Source organism: Schistocerca cancellata, chromosome 10 (genome assembly GCF_023864275.1).
Source record: "Schistocerca cancellata isolate TAMUIC-IGC-003103 chromosome 10, iqSchCanc2.1, whole genome shotgun sequence".
Lineage (NCBI taxonomy): Eukaryota > Metazoa > Arthropoda > Insecta > Orthoptera > Acrididae > Schistocerca > Schistocerca cancellata.
The window spans coordinates 35,206,218-35,227,869 of NC_064635.1; the positions used below are offsets into that span (position 1 = coordinate 35,206,218).

The window sequence follows — 21,652 nt, forward strand, 5'->3', positions numbered from 1 at the left end:
GGTTCCTCGTTGTCTAATCGAACACCATAAAGAGCAAAGGAGAACCATCTGTGCGGAATTGCTTGCTCGTCATGTGGCTGAGGGTGACAATTTCTTGTCAAAGATTGTTACAGGCGATGAAACATGGGTTCATCACTTTGAACCTGAAACAAAACGGCAATCAATGGAGTGGCGTCACACCCACTCCCCTACCAAGAAAAAGTTTAAAGCCATACCCTCAGCCGGTAAAGTCATGGTTACAGTCTTCTGGGACGCTGAAGGGGTTATTCTGTTCGATGTCCTTCCCCATGGTCAAACGATCAACTCTGAAGTGTATTGTGCTACTCTTCAGAAATTGAAGAAACGACTTCAGCGTGTTCGTAGGCACAAAAATCAGAACGAACTTCTCCATCTTCATGAGAACGCAAGACCTCACACAAGTCTTCGCACCCGAGAGGAGCTCACAAAACTTCAGTGGACTGTTCTTCCTCATGCACCCTACAGCCCCGATCTCGCACCGTCGGATTTCCATATGTTTGGCCCAATGAAGGACGCAATCCGTGGGACGCACTACGCGGATGATGAAGAAGGTATTGATGCAGTACGACGTTGGCTCCGACATCGACCAGTGGAATGGTACCGTGCAGGCATACAGGCCCTCATTTCAAGGTGGCGTAAGGCCGTAGCATTGAATGGAGATTACGTTGAAAAATAGTGTTGTGCAGCTAAAAGATTGGGGAATAACCTGGTGTATTTCAATGCTGAATAAAACAACCCCTGTTTCAGAAAAAAAATGTGTTGCATTACTTATTGAACTGCCCTCGTATGGTGGTGGCAGTAGAATCGTTCGGCTGTCAGCTTCAAATGCCGTTATCTAAGTTTTCTCGATAGGATTTGCCTAAAAGAAAGCCGCCTTCCCTCCAGATTTTCCCATTTGAGTTCCCGATGCATCTCCGTAACACTTACGTGTTGTTCAAACTTACCGCCAACAAATCTAGCACCTCACGTCTGAATTGCTTCGATGTCTTCCTTCAATCCGACTTGGTACGGATCACAAACACTGGACCAGTACTCAAGACTAGGTCGCACCAGCGTACTATATGTGGTCTCCCAATGAACTTGTCCGCAATTCGTGGTCTAGTGGCTAGCGTTGCTGCCTCTGGATTACCGAGTCCCGGGTTCGATTCCCGGCCGGAACGGGATTTTCTCTGCCTTGGGACTGGGTGTTCGTGTTGTCCTCATCATCTCATCATCACATCTCATCATCATCATCATTCGTGCTAGTGGCTAGATCAGAGTTCATAAAACATCGGAGTGTGAAAAGATTCGGTCTTTGTACGGGAGCTGATGACCGCGCAGTTGAGCGCCCCGCAATCCAAACGTCATCATCATCATCATCATCATCATCATCACCATCATCCCAGTGAACTAAAGTGCACCATGCTCGTTCCGTCTCGTATCGCTTTGCAACATTAAGCTCAGATATTTAAACGACTTGATTGTATCGAGTATGACACCATACTGTATCCAAACTCCACAGGTTTAAACATTACCGGTTGGATCTTCCTACTCCCGTGCATTAACTTATATTTTTGCACATTTAGAACTAGCCGCTATTTATAGCGCGAACTAGAAATTCTGTCCAAGTCGTCTTGTATCATCCTACAGTCACTCAACTTCCACACCTTACCGTACACCACAGCATCATCGGCAAACAACCGCAGGTTGCTGCCCAGTGGAGTGATGGTTTTCTACCAGCAGCTTAACGCTGGCTACAGTAATGTGGCCGGCCGCTGTGGCCGAGTGGTTCTAGGCGATTCAGTCTGGAACCATGCGATCGCTATGGTCGCAGGTTCGAATCCTACCTCGGGCATGGATGGGTGTGATGTCCTTAGGTTAGTTAGGTTGAAGTTGTTCTAAGTTCTAGGGGGCTGATGACCTCAGATGTTACGTAAGTCCCATAGTGCTCAGAGCCATTTGAACCATTTGAACAGAAGTGTGTGGCTGCTCGGCATTTGTATCCCATTCTTTTTACGTGGTCATTATACTAGATGGACTGCCGATAGCACGTTGTAATTCTCAAATGATTCCTTCTTCAGATTTCGTGCAGTTTTCTACAAGCACTATTTGCAACTCTAGAAGGTTCCTGGCCGTCAGTATATGAATTCTGTCTGTCCTTGGGTTAGCTGTGGTAGTTCCTTTGCTTTTCCACTTCACACTTGAAACGTCCCCTTAGAACAATTATACACGACTGTGCTGATAAACCCCTTACACTATTTGCTTTTCAAACAGCTGAGCAAAACTGAACGTACTCAAACATTTACTAAAGTGACACACAATAATTTTAGCGCAACGCAATCTGACTTTCAAAGATCCCTGCAAAATAATGGCCCTGAGTAACATTAAACTATACCTTTCACAAATAACTTACCTCACAAAAATCTTCATTACTCGAACTACTGCAATACAGCGAGCGCCACTACTGCCAGCTAAATAAAAGATTCAAACTACGGAAGTCACTAACTACTGATAGGGATAGTTAGCAAATGAAAGATATTAATAGCGCTGTTCACATCCAGCTGCCGCTGCCCAACACTACAATGGCAGACAACAATGCAAACTAGCCACATACTGCACACAGCACAGTCAGTGATTTTCATACAGAGCGCTACGTGACATTACCAATATAAAAATCTAAACAGCCTACTTACACACTCACATCATGATCGATCTACTAGGGCAGCTTTAGAAAGTCTGAAGCGCCCCAAGGGATTTGTTCCTGGGATGACGTGCAATGACTAATGACGTGCAATGACTATTCCACGCTTGACGTCAGTGAACTCCCTGACTGTCACATTCTGTTATTACTGCTTCTGTATTGACAGCACAGTAATCGCCGCCATCTTTTATACTGGCAGGTCTGCTTCTGGTGGCACCTAGTAACCAGTTCCGCCTACATAGCATTGTTCAGATACTTTCGATCAGCTAGTGTATATCGCCACACACACAACTTATTAAGTCGTATGAAAGCTACATTGTGTTTGAAGTTACCTCAACTCATAATGAGGATTATTTTTTAGAAGTTATATAATTTCGTTAATTACAGTGGAGGTCGTTTACAGTACACACGATCCGATTTTGGCGTCATTTGGGTCATTCTTCTCGCCTTTAAAAATGTTAATGAGTGTCTTGACAATTCCTCTTTCCCCTTGCTCTTTCGCTGTCGCGGTGTAAAACCGCATGCGCAAAAATGATAGATTGTAGTGTGTGCTTCTGCGCTATCGTGTCCATTTGTGCATCATTTTTAAAGCATCGTGCTATGTATCGATATCTTTGCTAAGCAATTTCTGCTGCCTTTATTGTGGCAGAAGAAGAAAACACGAAGGCTACTAAGGGTATGGCAGCATGTAATCATTAGAGGTAGTGTATGGCGACGATTTATTTGCAAATTTCGGAAAGAGGTGACAGCAAGATTTTGATTTTCTGCTTGGGAATCTTACTGCTACCTCCAGGTAAGATACTGTTATGTGTAATGCAATTTCTCAGCGACAAGACTAGCAAGACCATCACTTTAGTTGGCAAATGGCGATCTCTATACCAGTCTGAGCTATTTTTTTCGCGTTTCATAACGAAGTAAGAGCGGTTCATGATCGTTATGTGACTTTCAACACGTCATTCATACTTCACTCTATGAAAAACGTTTTTTACACGGTGAAAAAAAAGTTATACATAGATTAAGATCCTCATACTCCACAAATTCGAGGATGTCATAGACCTCAGCTTATGTGTTGTTTGCATCCTCACTGCCCTTCGTTGGCAGTTGTTCGTTGAGGAGCTCCATCTATCCCATCCTTTTCTTTTGGTCATGTATCATACTACTTAACTGCTGTGATATTATGTCACAATAGTGTGGTTGTTTGTCTACAGTGTCCACGTGAATTTCTCATAAATTTCTAAGCGTCTTCTTCCCTGTTTTCCTGTTTCGGGATGTATGTTACTGTTTAAAATATCAATTTTTATCTTATTTTTAGTACCCGCCAATGTCGAGTAAATACTTGGCCCTCAGGCCATCATATCTCAAATTTTAATTCAAATTATCTATAGAAATGGCGTTCTGTATCTGTAATCGTCTATAAACTTCATCGTGTTTTCTTTGGAGTCACCATACATAACTGTAAATAAATCACCCTAAAGCGTAATCTAAATTTACTGGACAACTGAAAACTCTGGACTCCAACTGCCTTCCATCTACAGCGTGAGAGACTCCTAACAAGCATGGGAAGCAGTGCGCTCTGATGCATACTCTCCGTGTTGAACAAATTGCGTATAGACAAATAAATAAGCATGCTTGCTTTGTTAGAAGTGCAAGTGCATGCACAAAGTTGAACGAAAAAACGTATTCTGTGGACGCACCTGTAGAGCCAGCACGGCTTGAGTTTGTTGGCGCAGCATCTGTGGTGTTGCTTGCATAGCTTGAGTTTGTTGGCGTAGCATCTGTGGTGTTGGCTGCATAGCTTGAGTTTGTTGGCATAGTGTCTGTGGTTTCGGCTGCATAGCTTGAGTTTGTTTGCTCACTACCTGTGGTGTTGGCTGCGTAGCTAGAGTTTGTCGGCTCACCACCTGTGGTGTTGGCTGCGTAGCTAGAGTTTGTCTGCTCGCCATCTGTGCTGTTGGCTGCGTAGCTAGAGTTTGTCTGCTCGCCATCTGTGCTGTTGGCTGCGTAGCTAGAGTTTGTCTGCTCGCCATCTGTGGTGTTGGCTGCATAGCTAGAGTTCGCTGGCCCACCGTCCGTGGTATTCGCTGCGTCCTTTCCGTATGGTTTGCCACTCTCCTCAAAGGGAGGATATGGGTCATAGCCCAAGAACCTACGAAGTATGTCGCTGTAACTCCCTGGAAGGAATAAAACGGTACTAATTTACTGTCCTCTACATAAATGAAAATACATGTATGCTGTAGAGTTGATCTCAATAACTGGATTAGTTTTAACCAAATTCAAGGGGTTCTCAGGAAGTTTCAGTTATCACCTCAAAGAAATCAAAAGCAGCCATGAATGTTGGTGTTCCTATTCCTCCACACATTCACCTTTCAATACGACACATTTTTTTCCCTCTGATGGTTGACTTGGCGCAGACTTTGGTTGTGGCAGTTTGCATTTGCGCTCTTCAAGGAAGCGTTCAGCCTCGAAAATAATTTCGTCGTCATTCTTGAAATGCCTGCTGTGAGATGGTTTTTTCATCAAAGGAAAGAGAAAGAATTCATTGGATGTTATGTCAGTAGAATACAGCGAGGCGAAGCAAAATTTGATGGGCCAAAGAAGCAGCATTTGTGACTGTTGGTGACATCTTCCAGACTGCCTGGCCGTGGTCGAAGAAACTTTTCGGCTCCTGGCTTTTCATCCAAACGTGCGCTGGACACCTTCGGAGATGCAGCTGGCGACATTGAGTCTTGCCGATTGACGAGTCGGACATCTGAGAGCGACATGAATACTACGTAAAGTCGAATTTACAGATGATCAGCGAAGATAATTTTGTCAGAGAAAACTTAAATATCAGTTGTCGCCTGCCAAGGATAAAAACTTACCCACAGATTCTGCAAAAGGACATTTCCTCAGTGTTGTGAACGGCTATGATTGGGGGGTCTGAGTGAGGCGCAGTCAAATGGGGGGGGGGGGTGCCCCAGGATCCTTTTTTATAGAAATTATATGTCCTCTAGTATTACAGGCGATTCTAAAATATTTGTGTTTGCTGATGACATTAGCTTGGTAGTAAAGGATGTTGTGCACAACATCGGCACTGTTTCAAATAGTGCTATTCATGACATAAGTTCATGGCTTGTAGAAAATAAATTAACGCTAAACCACAGTAACATTCATTTTTTTTTACATTTTCTACGGCAGAATTCAACAAAATACGACGTTTTAATTTCACAGAACGAGCATATGATTAGTGAAACTGAACAGTTCAAATTTGCGTGTGTTCAGATAGATCGCAAACTGTCGTGCAAAAGCCCACGTTCAGGATCTTGTTCAAAGACTTAATGCTGCCATTTTCTCTATTCGAACGGTATCTGAAGTAAGTGATAGTTCGACACGAAAAGTAATCGACTTTGCTTATTTTCATTCGCTTATGTCGCGTGATATTATATTTTGGAGTAAGTCTTCCCATTGTCAAATGATATTTTTGGCTCAGAAACGGGTAGTTTGGGTACTCAGTGGTGTAAATTTGCGAACCTCTTGTCGAACCCTGTTTACTAGTCTCGGTGTTACGACATTGGCCTCAATAAATCCATTTTTACTGTCGTTTCTTGTTAACAATATAAACTTATTTCCACGAATTCGCAGCTTTGACTCAGTTAATACCAGGCAGAAACCCAATCCGCATTCGGATCGCACTTCATTGACTGTTGTGTAGAAAGGTGTGCAGTATATTGCTGCATCCATTTTCAATAAGCTACCACAAGTAGCAGCAATCCACGCGCTTTCAAATCGAAACTGATCAGTTTCCTCATGACTCACTCCTATTCTATCGAGGAGTTCCTTGAAAAATTAAGCCACTTCCTGTGTTATATTGTTGATTGCGTTTACATAAACTTATGACTTGTCTTTTTTGGGTTCATAAACATTTTATTTTATCTGTTATTACTTTGTAATTTCATGTACTGACAGGTTCCATGATCTTACAGATTTTCTCCTCAGTTTGGTCCCGCGGAACTAAACGTGTTAAATAAAAAAAAAGTAAAGAAAGGTTCTCACCCTTTTATCAAACAAATAACTGATCAGATCGGCAAGATTTTACGGAAACGTGACATCAGATAGGTTTTTGGACCAACAAAGAAAATTTGTCAAGCACACCTATCTGAAAGGACAAATGCCCTCTTCTGTGAGAAAGCGGAGTATATAAGATTCTGTGTACGTGTGGAAAGTGGCCGAGCGGTTCTAGGCGCTTCAGTCTGGAACCGCGCGACCGCTACGGTCGCAGGTTCGAATCCTGCCTCGGGCATGGATGTGTGTGATGTCCTTAGGTTAGTTAGGTTTAAGTAGTTCTATGTTCTCGGGGACTGATGACCTCAGTAGTTAAGTCCTATAGTGCTCAGAGCCACTTGTGGAAAGGTGTACGTTAGAATCACCAAGAAATGTGTGAATACAAGACTGATGAACGTAAAATTATTTCTTAAAAGACATCGTAGTCGCCGTTGACTGTATAAAATATTTATTGTTACTGTTGAAATTTCGACCTTATGGCCATATTCAAGTAACACTGTAAAGTTACTTTCTGTCAGAATATAAAACTATCTGATGGCTCTGAGCACTATGGGACTCAACATCTTAGGTCATAAGTCCCCTATAACTTAGAACTACTTAAACCTAACTAACCTAAGGACATCACACACACCCATGCCCAAGGCAGGATTCGAACCTGCGACCGTAGCAGTCCTGCGGTTCCGGACTGCAGCGCCAGAACCGCTAGACCACCGCGGCCGGCTAAAACTATCTGACATCGTCAAAATGCAGCCTTTTGACTGTGGGAGTCCCACAATATCTGATGAGTACGACACTTATTACATCGTAATATGTTGTTAAATATACACTGAACTGTCGATGTTACCATCGTTCTAATAGTCTATCACACATACAGATTCAGGTGCACTGACAACATGTGGAGCTAAGTCGCTACGATGGTAACAACGACAGTTCAGTATACAGGGTGAGTAACCTAACGTTACTGCTGGATATATTTCGTAAACCATATCAAATACTGACGAATCGATTCCACAGACCGAACGTGAGGAGAGGGGCTAGTGTAATTGTTTAATACAAACCATAAAAAAATGCATGGAAGTATGTTTTTTTAACACAAACCTACGTTTTTTTTAAATGGAACCACGTTAGTTTTGTTACCACATCTGAACATATAAACAAATACGTAATCAGTGCCGTTTGTTGCATTGTAAAATGTTAATTACATCCGGAGATATTGTAACCTAAAGTTGACGCTTGAGTACCACTCCTCCGCTGTTCGATCGTGTGTATCGGAGAGCACCGAATTACGTAGGGATCCAGAGGGGACGGTGATGGACCTTAGGTACAGAAGAGACTGGAACAGCACATTACGTCCACATGCTAACACCTTTTTATTGGTCTTTTTCACTGACGCACATGTACATTACCATGAGGGGTGAGGTACACTTACACACGTGGTTTCCGTTTTCAATTACGGAGTGGAATAGAGTGTGTCCCGACATGTCAGGCCAATAGATGTTCAATGTGGTGGCCATCATTTGCTGCACACAATTGCAATCTCTGGCGTAATGAATGTCGTACACGCCGCAGTACATCTGGTGTAATGTCGCCGCAGGCTGCCACAATACGTTGTTTCATATCCTCTGGGGTTGTAGGCACATCACGGTACACATTCTCCTTTAACGTACCCCACAGAAAGAAGTCCAGAGGTGTAAGATCAGGGGAACGGGCTGGCCAATTTATGCGTCCTCCACGTCCTATGAAACGCCCGTCGAAAGTGTACCTCACCCCTCATGGTAATGTACATGTGCATCAGTGGAAAAGACCAATAAAAAGGTGTTAGCATGTGGACGTAATGTGCTGTTCCAGTCTCTTCTGTACCTAAGGTCCATCACCGTTCCCTTTGGATCCCTACGTAATTCGGTGCTCTCCGATACACACGATCGAACAGCGGAGGAGTGGTACTCAAGCGTCAACTTTAGGTTACAATATCTCCGGATGTAATTAACATTTTACAATGCAACAAACGGCACTGATTACGTATTTGTCTATATGTTCAGATGTGCTAACAAAGCTAACGGGGTTCCATTTAAAAAAACGTAGGTTTGTGTTAAAAAACATACTTCCGTGCATTTTTTTATGGTTTGTATTAACCAATTACACTAGCCCCTCCCCTCACGTTCGGTCTGTGGAATCGATTCGTCAGTATTTGATGTGGTTTACGAAATATATCCAGCGGTAATGTTAGGTGACTCACCCTGTATATTTAACACCATACTACGATGTAGTAGGTGTCGTACTCATCACATCTTGTGGGACTCTCTTAGTCAAAAGGCTGCATTTTGACGACGACACGTACTCACGTCAGATAGTTTTATATTCTGACAGAATGTAGCTTTGCAGTGTTACTTGAAAATGGACATAAGGCCGAAACTGCAACAGTAACAATAAATATTTCATACAGTCAACGGCGACTATGATGTCTTTTAAGAAATATTATATGACTGTGAATCCCAACCACGAGAAGTTAATAAAAGTATTCGCCGAATAGGGAAACCGGAAAAATCTGCAGTAGCAGAGCATTCTCCTCAGTCAGCAACTGATGAAGTTTTCCAAGACCAAAATTTTGTCTACTGTAACAAACTATTATCCACGACAGTATAGAGAATCCGAACAAATGTGTAAGCACGGTGACAATATCAGCAAAAAAGAAGGAGTCATGAAACTCTGTGATGTATGGACAGGGACTCGGTAGATTTTTCTCCTTGACAGCCGACAATGGATAGTTAAGTTTGGCAAAGATTGTCTCTGCTGATGACGTGTAAACTCGACCGCGCCCACTTTGCACAGTATTTATGTCACTCTGCGATATCCGACTCTTTAGCCGACAAGACTCAGCGTGGGCAGGAGCACCTCAGAAAGTGTTCAGCGTAGCTCTGGACGAAACGTTAAGAACTGAGAAGTTTCTTCGACCACGGGCGTACAGCCGGGAGATCCTCCAGCAACTAAAGCATCCAGCTACGACGGCCTTCATTGTATGGTGTGTTACTGTGTCCTATGCAAACTGAAGTAGGGCACTGTCGTGTACCAAAAGCTTCCTCACGGACAGATTTACCCAACACTTTGTCCTCACAGCGTTCGGTAACTTCGTCATGAGGTTTCGATAGCATGTTCCTGTGACGGTTTGCCTCTTCCAAGCATAATCTGGGGCGTGAGTCGTGCTTGGGTAGCTCAGTTGGTAGAGCACTTGCCTGCGAATGGCAAAGGTCCCGAGTTCGAGTCTCGGACCGGCACACAGTTTCAATCTGCCAGGAAGTTTCGTATCAGCGCACACTCCGATACAGAGTGAAAATCTCATTCTGGAAACGTCCCCCAGGCTGTGGCTAAGCCATGTCTCCGCAATATCCTTTCTTTCAGGAGTGCTAGTTCTGCAAGGTTCGCAGGAGAGCTTCTGTAAAGTTTGGAAGTTAGGAGAAGAGATACTGGCAGGAGTAAAGCTGTGAGGACGAGAAGTGAGTCGTGCTTGGGTAGCTCAGGTGGTAGAGCACTTGCCCGCGAAGGGCAAAGGTCCCGAGTTGGAGTCTCGGTCCGACACACAGTTTTAATCTGCCAGGAAGTTTCAATATATAGGTTAACTGTTCTAGTAACAAATGTTCTCGTAACTTCAGAATTACATGACACGGTTATGTGCCATGCCTCTCATGCAGCGTCTGCCACTGGAGTTGGATGATCATCTCCGTTGGGCTTTCGCGCCTACCAAACAAATCTGTGAAGGAATGTGCTGCTCTCCTTTGGTAATTCTCTGTTTATTCTACACCGAAGAGCCAACGAAACTGGTACACCTGCCTAATATCGTGTAGGTCCCCGCGAGCACGGGGAAGTGCCGCAACACGACGTGGCATGGACTCGACTAATGTCTGAAGTAGTGTTGGAGGGAATTGAAACCATGAATCCTGCAGGGCTGTCCATAAATCCGTAAGAGTACGAGGGGGTGGAGATCTCTTGTGAATAGCACCTTGCAAGGCATCCCAGATATGCTCAGTAACGTTAATGGTTCAAATGGCTCTGAGCACTATGTGACAACATCTGTGGTCATCAGGCCCCTAGAACTTAGAACTACTTAAACCTAACTAACCTAAGGACATCACACACATCCATGCCCGATGCAGGATTCGAACCTGCGACCGTTGCAGTCTCGCGGTTCCGGACTGAAGCGCCTAGAACCGCACGGCCACCACGGCCGGTTGACGTTCATGTCTGGGGAGTTTAGTGGCGAGTCGAAGTGTTCCTAGAGCCACTCTGCAGCAATTCTGGATGTGTGGGGCGTGTCGCATTGTCCTGCTGGAATTGTCCAAGTCCGTTGGAGTGCACAATGGACATGAATGGATGCAGCTGATCAGACAGGATGTTTACGGACGTGGCCGCTGCCAAAGTTATATCTAGCCGTATCTATATCACTCCAACTGCACTCACACATCACACCATTATACAGCCTCCACCAGCTTCAACAGTCCACTGCTGACATGCAGGGTCCATGGGTTCATGAGTTGTCTTCATACCCGCACAAGTCCATCCACTCGATACGAGGGTCACTCCAAAACAAACGCACACTATTTTTTTAAAAATCCATCTTTTATTCTACATGTTTGAAAGTGTTACAGTGTGTAGATACGTCCTTTAGGAACAATATTTTCATTTTTCCACATAATTTCCATCCCTCTCAACTGCCTTACGCCATCTTGGAACCAGCGCCTGTATTTCCGCACAGTAAAATTTTGGACCAACCTGTTGGAGCCACTGTTTGGCAGCGTGCACAAGGAACTCATTATCTTCAAACCTTGTCTTTCAGTTTCCCAAAGAGATGATAGTCACATGGAGCCAGGTCGGGACTGTAAGGCGGGTGTTTCAGTGTTTTCCATCCGAGTTTTGTGATGGCTTCCGTGGTTTTTTGACTGACATGTGGCCGTGCATTGTCGTGCAACAGCAAAACATCCTCCTTTTGCCGATGTGGTCGAACACGACTGAGTCGAGCTTGAAGTTTCTTCATTGTCGTCACATATGCATCAGAATTTATGGTGATTCCACTTGACATGATGTCCACAAGCAAGAGTCCTCCGGAATCGAAAAACACCGTAGCCAAAACTTTTCCAGCAGAAGGTGTGGTTTTGAATTTTTTTTTTCTTGGATGAATTTGCATGATGCCACTCCATTGATTGCCTCTTCGTCTCTGGTGAAAAATGATGGAGCCATATTTCATCACCTGTCAGTTCTTCCAAGAAATTCATCTCTACCATTCTCATACTGTTCCAAAAGTTCGCTGCACACCGTTTTTCTTGTTTCTTTGTGAGCCCTGGGAACCCACCTGGCACAAACCTTTTTTAACGCCAACACTTTCAGTATTCTGCCAACATTTCCTTCCCCTATCCCAACGTATCGTGACAATTCGTTCACCGTGATGCGTCGGTCAGCAGCCACCAGTTCGTTTACTCTCTGCACATTGTCTGGAGTGTGTGCAGTACGAGGCCTGCCGCTGCGAGGACAATCCTCAATATTGCCGTGCCCGCTTTCATCACGTAGCCTGCTTGCCCACCGACTAACTGTACTGCGATCGACAGCAGTATCTCCGTACACCTGTTTCAACCTCTTGTGGATGTTTCCCACTGTCTCGTTTTCACAGCACAGGAATTCTATGACAGCACGTTGCTTCTGACGAACGTCAAGTGTAGCAGCCATCTTGAAGACCTGCTGTGCCGGCGCCCCTCACGGGAACAGGTTGAACTAAGTTTGAAAACAAGCGGGAAGGATGTATCTACACACTGTAAAACTTTCGCACATGTAGAATGAAAATAGTATTTTTACAAAAATAGGGTAAATATCTTTTGGAGTGACCCTCGTACAATTTGGAACGAGATTCCTCCGACGAGGCAACATGTTTCCAGTCATCAACGGTCCAATGTCGATGTCGAGGGTCCCAGGCGAGGCGTAAAGCATTGTGTCGTGCAGTCGTCAAGCGTACACAAGTGGGACTTCAGCTCCCAAAGCCCGTATCGATGATGTTTCGTTGTATAGGTCGCACGCTGATACTTGTCGATGGGCCAGCATTGAAATCTGCAGCAGTTTACGGAACGGTTGCACTTCTGTCACGTTGAACGATTATCTTCAGTTGTCCATGATCCCGTTCTTGCAGGATCTTTTTCTGGCCGTAGATATGTCAAAGATTTGGTGTTTTACCGGATTCCTGATATTCATGGTACACTCGTGAAATGGTCGTACGGGAAAATCCCCACTTCATCGCTACCTCGGAGATGCTGTGTCCCGTCGCTCGTGCCCCAACTATAACACCACGATCGAACTCACTTAAATCTTGATAACCTGCCATTGCAGCAGCAGTAACCGATCTAGTAACTGCGCCAAAAACTTGTTGTCTTATATAGGCGTTGTAGACCGCAGCAGCGTATTTTGCCTGTTTACACATCTCTGTAATTGAATACGCATGCCTATACGAGTTTCTTTGGCGCTTCATTGTATCAACCGTTGTGATGCGGCGCTCTAGACATCAGGCGCAGACGGCAACCCGCACATCTCCTAAGTCGTTTGGGTTGCCGCGAGCTCCGTCACTACGGAACAGATGGCGCGGCCAGACCGACAGGTGGCAACGGCAGAGTTACTCCCAGGGCAGGACGCGGCGTGCATGGCAAAGGTGGTTGTCGTTGACGTACCACTCTCTTCCTGCCTCTGCAGGGTCAAGTGACTAAATTGGACATGCATTAATCCCTGACTCAAGGCAGCTATTAAGGCCGGATCGCGAGGCCAGCGGAGCAGTTCCATTGTACCGAGCAACCAACCAGAAGGTCTCCACTAGGTTCCCCTTTGGACTCCTCCACCATCGTCCGCGACAGCACACCATCTCCTCCGTCTGGACTCTAAGTGTCATCGGCAATGTGCCAGTTGCGACCTGGTATAATTTCTTAAGTTTTTTCTTCACCGAAAAGATAGTGCCAAGACTTTACTTGTGCTTCTATCCTCAACGGACTTTTCGAGGCTGTATGACTATCGATGCTTCTGACTAGTTTGATGCAGCCCGCCACGAGCCTTCTCATCTCAGAGTAGCACTTGCAACCTACATCCTCAATGTTTTGCTGTCCCAGTCTTTGTCTTCCTGTAAAATTTTTACACTCTACGGCTCCCTCTAGTACCATGGAAGTTACTCCTCGATCTCATGATCCGATGTGATAACAGATGTATCACCCTGTCCCTTCTTCTTGTCAGTGTTTGCCATATATTCTTTCCCTCGCCGATTCTGCGGTGAACCTGTTCATCACTTATCTTCTCAGTCCACCTAATGTTCAACACTGTTTTGTAGCACCACATGTCAAGTCCTTCGATTTTCTTCTAGTTCTATTTTCCCAAGGTCCGTGTTTCGCTACCATACAGTCCTGTCCTCCAAACGTACATTATCCAAAATTTCGTCCTCAAATTATGTCCTACTGTATGTTTAATACTAGTATAATTTTCTTATTCAGGAATGACCTTCTCGCCAGTGCAACTTTGCTATTTCTGTCCTCCTTGCTCCGTCTGTCATGGCTTTTTTGCCGCTTAGGTAGAAAAATTCCCTAACTTTGTCTTCTCGCTGTTCTTATTTCTGCCGTTTCTCACTACTTTCGTCTTTCTTCGATTTACTCCACATCTATATTCTGTAGGGGCAACGGCCTTGCCACAGTGGATACATCTTTTCCCGTCAGATCACCGAAGTTAAGCGCTGTTGAGTGTGGCCGGCACTTGGATGGGTGACCATCTGGCTGTTGCCATTTTCTCGGGCTGTACTCAGCCTCGTGATGTCAATTGAGGAGCTACTCGACCGAATAGTAGCGGCTCCGGTCAAAGAAAACCATCATAGCGACCAGGAGAGCGGTGTGCTGACCACACGCCACTCCTATCTGCATACTCAGCTGAGGGTGACACGGCGGTCGATTTGTCCCGATGGGCCATTCGTGGTCTGAAGACGGAGTGCTTTTATATTCTGTAGTCATTAGACTCTTCACTGCAATCAAGATATCCTGCAATTCTGCTTCGTTTTTACCGAGGTTGCAATGTCATCAGCAAATCTTCACCGACGAAATAGTGCCAAGACATTACTTTGCGCTTCTATCCTTGCCGGACTTTTCCTAAACTGTTGGACCATCGGTGCTTTCCTGTGCTTTACGACTGAAAAATATGTTTAAAGTGTTTTGTTGTCGCTACTTAAACTAGAATATGCACTTTATTTTCAAAATCCAAGCACTGAGGGAACTTCTTTGTGTTGAATTTAACTTTATTCAGATTTTAAGATTTGACTGATCTTTAAAGAGTGCAGTGATTAGTTCCACATGATCAGAAACTCAGTTATTTGTGTTTAGGATTGAGGAACTCTAAGTTTGTTTTTCATTGAAGAACTGTTGTTTGTTTGTTCGTTCGCGAAAGAATTTCGTTTCATTTCATACTTAAAGCAATTTTACCTCCATAATACTTTGATGATATTGTTTACATTGTGTTAGGAAAATAAACTTGTGTTATTGTGACTACCTGCCTCTTTAGTGGATACCTCCGTAGAACAGGATACATTACCTACCTGGTATGGATTCAAGACTGACCAGCAGTATTCACGTTGGTCGAACGAGGGTTTTGTAACCTACCACCTTTGTGGATGTACTACGTTTCCTGAGGATTCTTTCAGTCAATATCAATTTGGCATTTGCATTACGAACATCGATGAATGTGATTGTCCCCAATGGTTCCTTCAGCTCAAAATTATCGTTTATTCAAGTTCTTTCTTCAGCCTGAATTTCAGATCGTGTGCCAGTTGCTTCCATCCTCCTTGTTTCCGCATCTTTCGTACTTCCGAAGAGGAGAATTTCTATGCGAGCTACAAAGCTCAAGGTTAACCGGTAAACTGCTTAGTCTGTGGACCATCGTGTATAAATTTGGCGTAGAGATTTATCATTCTGGTTTCTTCTGTGTGTGTGTGTAAATTGTTAGTACGAATTTGTTTGTGAGTGTAATTTGATGACTCCTTCATTTTTACTTATCCTGTATTCCGCCCGCCTGTTGAGATATGATTTATGATGTGGGTACTGTATTATGAATGTCTGGCATTCCTTTGCAATTTTGATTTTCAATTGATGTTACTCTGTAATTTAAACCGTAAATAAATGTTCAGTGGTTTTTCAATTGGGATTATAACGTTGGTTACTAATGCAACCGACCCACCTTTTCTGGGTGGCTTTTCACAGCCATCTGATTATCAGTGACTATTTTATCTTTAATATTTTATTTCGTGTTGATCTGAGAGTCTTTATTTTGGATTTAACTGACTGCTAAGAGATACCTTTCCAGTGGTTCAGTGTAATCTTAATTAATTTAACTGTTCATCAAGTTAAAAATTTAACTTGGTTGAGACTTACTCTGTACAAACGAGCATTATACTCTCTTTTGACCTGATCATTGATTAGGAACGGGTACTTGAAAAACGGGTAGGAATTGTTTACTAGGAACTCTCCAGACCAGCCACAAAACCGGTCCGATATGCTATACGCTCGTATTTTATTCGTTCAGTGAAAGTACACAACAGTGTCGAAACCCTTCTGGAAGGCTTCGTGATCAACTTGAACGCCGGCATCTGTTTCCTTCTGTGTTTCGTCGACGGAGACAAGTAGCTGAGTTTTACGCGATTTTTCGTCTTTCAGACTTATCCGATAACAATAGCAGCCTCTGCGTCAGAAAACCACTGTGTCATATAATGGTGCATTGTTTTCCTGCACTTCCGCCAGCTCAGCATGGATTGTTGTTGCAACGAATTACCCCACGATACTCCTACTTTATTACTGGGCTGCGCTACCATTTTTTTTTAATTTTACGCCATGTGTCTCAGTTCCATTAGCATTGCTTGTGTGTAATTCCAAACTGCAATTCTATGCCGTGGTGAGTTTCGGCGTTAAGATCCTTGAAGTATAAACAACAGCCGTGTAGGAGACGAAAGTTTTAGCGTCACTTCAGAAGGTGTCTTGGCTGCGAATGTAACAGTAGATGTCTGCCACTCGTCGGAAGATGGCGACGGAGCAGTTAGGCAGCATCAGTGTTTTTTGTTAAGTTTTGTATTTGTGGGCGAGAATTTGTCGAATGCGATCACAATAGCCTGGAAGTCAGGTACAGGATGATAATAATTGAAGTATACGAAATAAAATCGTCTAACTTCTTAACGGCTTGCGGTAGGACGTTCAAGCTGCACTGCTGGCCACGGGGCTTTATGGGAATTAGTAAGCGCTGTATGGTTTGGTTTAGCGAAAAAGCCCACTTTCATTTGGATGGGTTCCCCAATAAGCAGAACTGGCGCGTTTGGCGAACTGAAAATCCTGATTTTGCGATCGAGAAGTCTCTTTACCCTCAACTGGTGACTGAGTGGAGTGCAATACACACACCTGGAAATGGAAAAAAGAACACATTGACACCGGTGTGTCAGACCCACCATACTTGCTCCGGACACTGCGAGAGGGCTGTACAAGCAATGATCACACGCACGGCACAGCGGACACACCAGGAACCGCGGTGTTGGCCGTCGAATGGCGCTAGCTGCGCAGCATTTGTGCACCGCCGCCGTCAGTGTCAGCCAGTTTGCCGTGGCATACGGAGCTCCATCGCAGTCTTTAACACTGGTAGCATGCCGCGACAGCGTGGACGTGAACCGTATGTGCAGTTGACGGACTTTGAGCGAGGGCGTATAGTGGGCATGCGGGAGGCCGGGTGGACGTACCGCCGAATTGCTCAACACGTGGGGCGTGAGGTCTCCACAGTACATCGATGTTGTCGCCAGTGGTCGGCGGAAGGTGCACGTGCCCGTCGACCTGGGACCGGACCGCAGCGACGCACGGATGCACGCCAAGACCGTAGGATCCTACGCAGTGCCGTAGGGGACCGCACCGCCACTTCCCAGCAAATTAGGGACACTGTTGCTCCTGGGGTATCGGCGAGGACCATTCGCAACCGTCTCCAAGAAGCTGGGCTACGGTCCCGCACACCGTTAGGCCGTCTTCCGCTCACGCCCCAACATCGTGCAGCCCGCCTCCAGTGGTGTCGCGACAGGCGTGAATGGAGGGACGAATGGAGACGTGTCGTCTTTAGCGATGAGAGTCGCTTCTGCCTTGGTGCCAATGATGGTCGTATGCGTGTTTGGCGCCGTGCAGGTGAGCGCCACAATCAGGACTGCATACGACCGAGGCACACAGGGCCAACACCCCGCATCATGGTGTGGGGAGCGATCTCCTACACTGGCCGTACACCACTGGTGATCGTCGAGGGGACACTGAATAGTGCACGGTACATCCAAACCGTCATCGAACCCATCGTTCTACCATTCCTAGACCGGCAAGGGAACTTGCTGTTCCAACAGGACAATGCACGTCCGCATGTATCCCGTGCCACCCAACGTGCTCTAGAAGGTGTAAGTCAACTACCCTGGCCAGCAAGATCTCCGGATCTGTCCCCCATTGAGCATGTTTGGGACTGGATGAAGCGTCGTCTCACGCGGTCTGCACGTCCAGCACGAACGCTGGTCCAACTGAGGCGCCAGGTGGAAATGGCATGGCAAGCCGTTCCACAGGACTACATCCAGCATCTCTACGATCGTCTCCATGGGAGAATAGCAGCCTGCATTGCTGCGAAAGGTGGATATACACTGTACTAGTGCCGACATTGTGCATGCTCTGTTGCCTGTGTCTATGTGCCTGTGGTTCTGTCAGTGTGATCATGTGATGTATCTGACCCCAGGAATGTGTCAATAAAGTTTCCCCTTCCTGGGACAATGAATTCACGGTGTTCTTATTTCAGTTTCCAGGAGTGTACAAATACGGAATAATCGGTGCGATATTCCGTGATGGCACGATGACTACCGAACAGTACTTGAAGGTTTTGGAAGATGATTTCATCCCAACTATCCAAAGCGACCCTGATTTCGATTACGCTCACGTTGACCATACACAACAACGCTCCTTGCTGGTTGGCTGCAGCGTATTCATCGCAGAGCTGGTTGCCATCTATCGCGCTCTTGAACATATCCGCTCCTGCTCTGGTGAGTCCTACGTCATTAGTAGTAAACCCTTAAGCAGCCTACAAGCCCTCGACCAGTGCTTCCCTAGGCATCGTTTGGTATTGTTAATACGGCAGTCTCTTTATGCTCTCTACAGGAGTGGACGCTCACTGACCTTCATTTGGACCCCAGGCCATGTTGGGATACCGGGCAATGAACATTTCGACCGCCTGGCCAAACAGGCAACCGAGCGAGGTGGCGCAGTGGTTAGACACTGGACTCGCATTCGGGAGGACGACGGTTCAATCCCGCGTCCGGCCATCCTGATATAGGTTTTCCGTGATTTCCCTAAATCGCTCCAGGCAAATGCCGGGATGGTTCCTTTCAAAGGGCACTGCCGACATCCTTCCCCGTCCTTCCCTAATCCGATGAGACCGATGACCTAGCTGTCTGGTCTCCTCCCCCAAAACAACCCAACCCCAACCTCGCTGTCTGGTCTCCTTCCCCAAAACAACCAACCAACCAACCAGCCAAACAGGCCACCAGTAGACCGTCTCTGGTCATTGGCCTCCCGGAGACCGATTTGCGAGCAGTCTTCAGCCGCGACTTTTTCGCGATTTGGGCCACTGAATGGCGCAACCTGACCACACCAAACAAACTCCGTGCTATCAAGGAGACGACGAATGTGTGGCGTCATCCATGCGAGCCACTCGCACGGAATCAGTTGTCCTTCGTCAGCTCCGCATTGGCCACACCCGGATGACGCACAGCTATTTACTGCGCCGCGAGGTCCCGCCTCTATGACGCTGCGGGTCGTCTTTGACGGTGGTCCACATTTTGTTGGCCTGTCCCCTTTTAACTGTGCTCAGACAGACGTTTGCGCTGCCTGATATGCTCCCTGCCCTTTTAACAGATGACACTGCCATGGCAGGCTTAGTTTTGCGTTTTATTCGAGCAGGGGGCTTTTATCACTAGATCTGTTTGTCATTTTTTTGTGTTGAGTCTGGCCTTTGGCCTACGACTTTAGAATGGGTTTTTTCGTGTGTTTCTAGGTGGTTGGCTTTGCCTTTTTTGTATCTATGGTCGGCCAACTACTGTCACACTGTGCGATTTTAATTCCTTTTGCCTGGTCTCTCTCCTCCTGTGTCGTCTCTTGTCATCTCCATTGTTCGTTTTTATTCTTTTTGGGTGTTTGAAGTTTTTGGAAAAAGGGACCGATGGCCCTAGCAATCTGGTCCCTTCAGTCCCACAAAGCAACCAACCAACCAACCAACCAACCAACCTGATTTCGACAATATGTGGTTCAAACAAGACGGAACTCGACCCCACCGAAGCAGGTGAGTGTTTGATGTCCTGGAGGAGCACTTTGGGGACCGCATTCTGGCGATGGGTACCAGAGGCCACTGGTTGGTCGCCAAATTGAAGATGGTAATGAAAGGACATAAAAAAAAATATTGTACTGCAGGAGTAAACGCAGTTCCAAAGCAAGGTCTACATGATCATTTCGAGAAACATTAAAAAGATTTCAGCTCTGTATTGATTCAGGGGTATTGTGAAAAGATACAGTGATTTTTTGAACATAATCCACGTTTTTTATTTTCCATAGCCACAGTCCTAACAGAACTCGGACACACTTTGTATAGTCATGTGCTACGATACTTTGCCATGCGGTTTTCACTGTGTACTGGGACTGCAGAAACGCACCTGTTCCAAAAAAATAAACAATAAAAAGAAGAAAAAATGTGTTCTTAATTTTTTCTAGGTGATAATTGGACTGAACTAGGGGGCGCAGTGGTTAGCACAACTGGAAATGTATTTCAAAGGACGATGGTTCAATTCCAAATTTAGGTTTCTAAATCACGCCTGGCGAGTGCCGGCATTGTTCCTTTGAAGATGCGTAGTTGATTTTATTTCCACAACCTTTCGTAATACGAACTTGTGCTCCATCTCTAATGACCCCGCTGTCGACGGAACTTGAAAGCCTTAATGCTTCTTTTTCCCTTCCTTCGAGGTGATAATTAAAACCGTATGATTACCTGTGATATAATGAACATTGTCAAGACTGATAGTTACACTGAGATGACAAAAGTCACGGGGTAGCGACATGCGCGTATATAGTGCGCGTACACAAGGTATAAAAGGGCAGTGCTTAAGCCTTTTGACTCAAAAGTTAAATTCAAAAATTTATTAAGAGACAGTTGATTTCTCGTCAAGTCACTTGTATTTACGTGATTCATGTGAAAAGGTTTCCGACGTGATTATGACTCCACGACAGGAACTGACAGTTGGAGCTAGGCCCAAGGGACTTCCTGATTCAGAAATCGTTAGGAAATTCAAAATTCTGAGATCCACAGTGTCAAGGGTGTGCAGAAAATATCAAATTTCAGGCACCAGCTCTCAACACAGTCAACGCAGTGGCCAAGGCTTTCACTTAACGACCGAGAGCAGCACCGCAGTCATAGCTAACAGACAAGTAAAACTGCTCGAAATAACCGCAGAAATCGATATGGGACGTACGACAGTGCGGCGAAATGGGGCGTTAATCGGCTAGGCCAGCAGACTACCGACGTGTCTTTGCTGGCAGCACGACATAGCGTGCAGAACCTCCCCTGGGCTCGTGACCATATCGATTGGGTCCTAGACAACTGGAAAACCGTGGCATGGTCAGACGAGTCACGATATCAGTTGGTTCGAGTGTGGCGCAGATGCCACAAAGTCATGGACCCAAGTTGTCAACAAGGTACTGTGCAAGCTGGTGTTGGCCCCATAGCGGTATGGGCTGTGTTTACATGGAATGGACTGCGTCCACTGGTGCAACTGCACCGATCGTCGACTGGAAACGGTTATGTTGGTCTACTTCAGGGGCGGGCAAACGT

The 21,652-nt window shown here is 45.5% G+C and overlaps 1 protein-coding gene across 1 annotated transcript in view; it reads right to left on the minus strand.

Annotated features, from left to right (window-relative positions):
- The window catches only part of LOC126106834 (uncharacterized), an 85,502-nt gene that overhangs the window by 41,971 nt on the left and 21,879 nt on the right, over nt 1–21,652 (minus strand). The window contains exon 5 of the mRNA XM_049913232.1: nt 4,393–4,869. Coding sequence (XP_049769189.1) covers nt 4,393–4,869 — 477 coding nt within the window. The remainder of the gene's footprint in view (nt 1–4,392; nt 4,870–21,652) is intronic.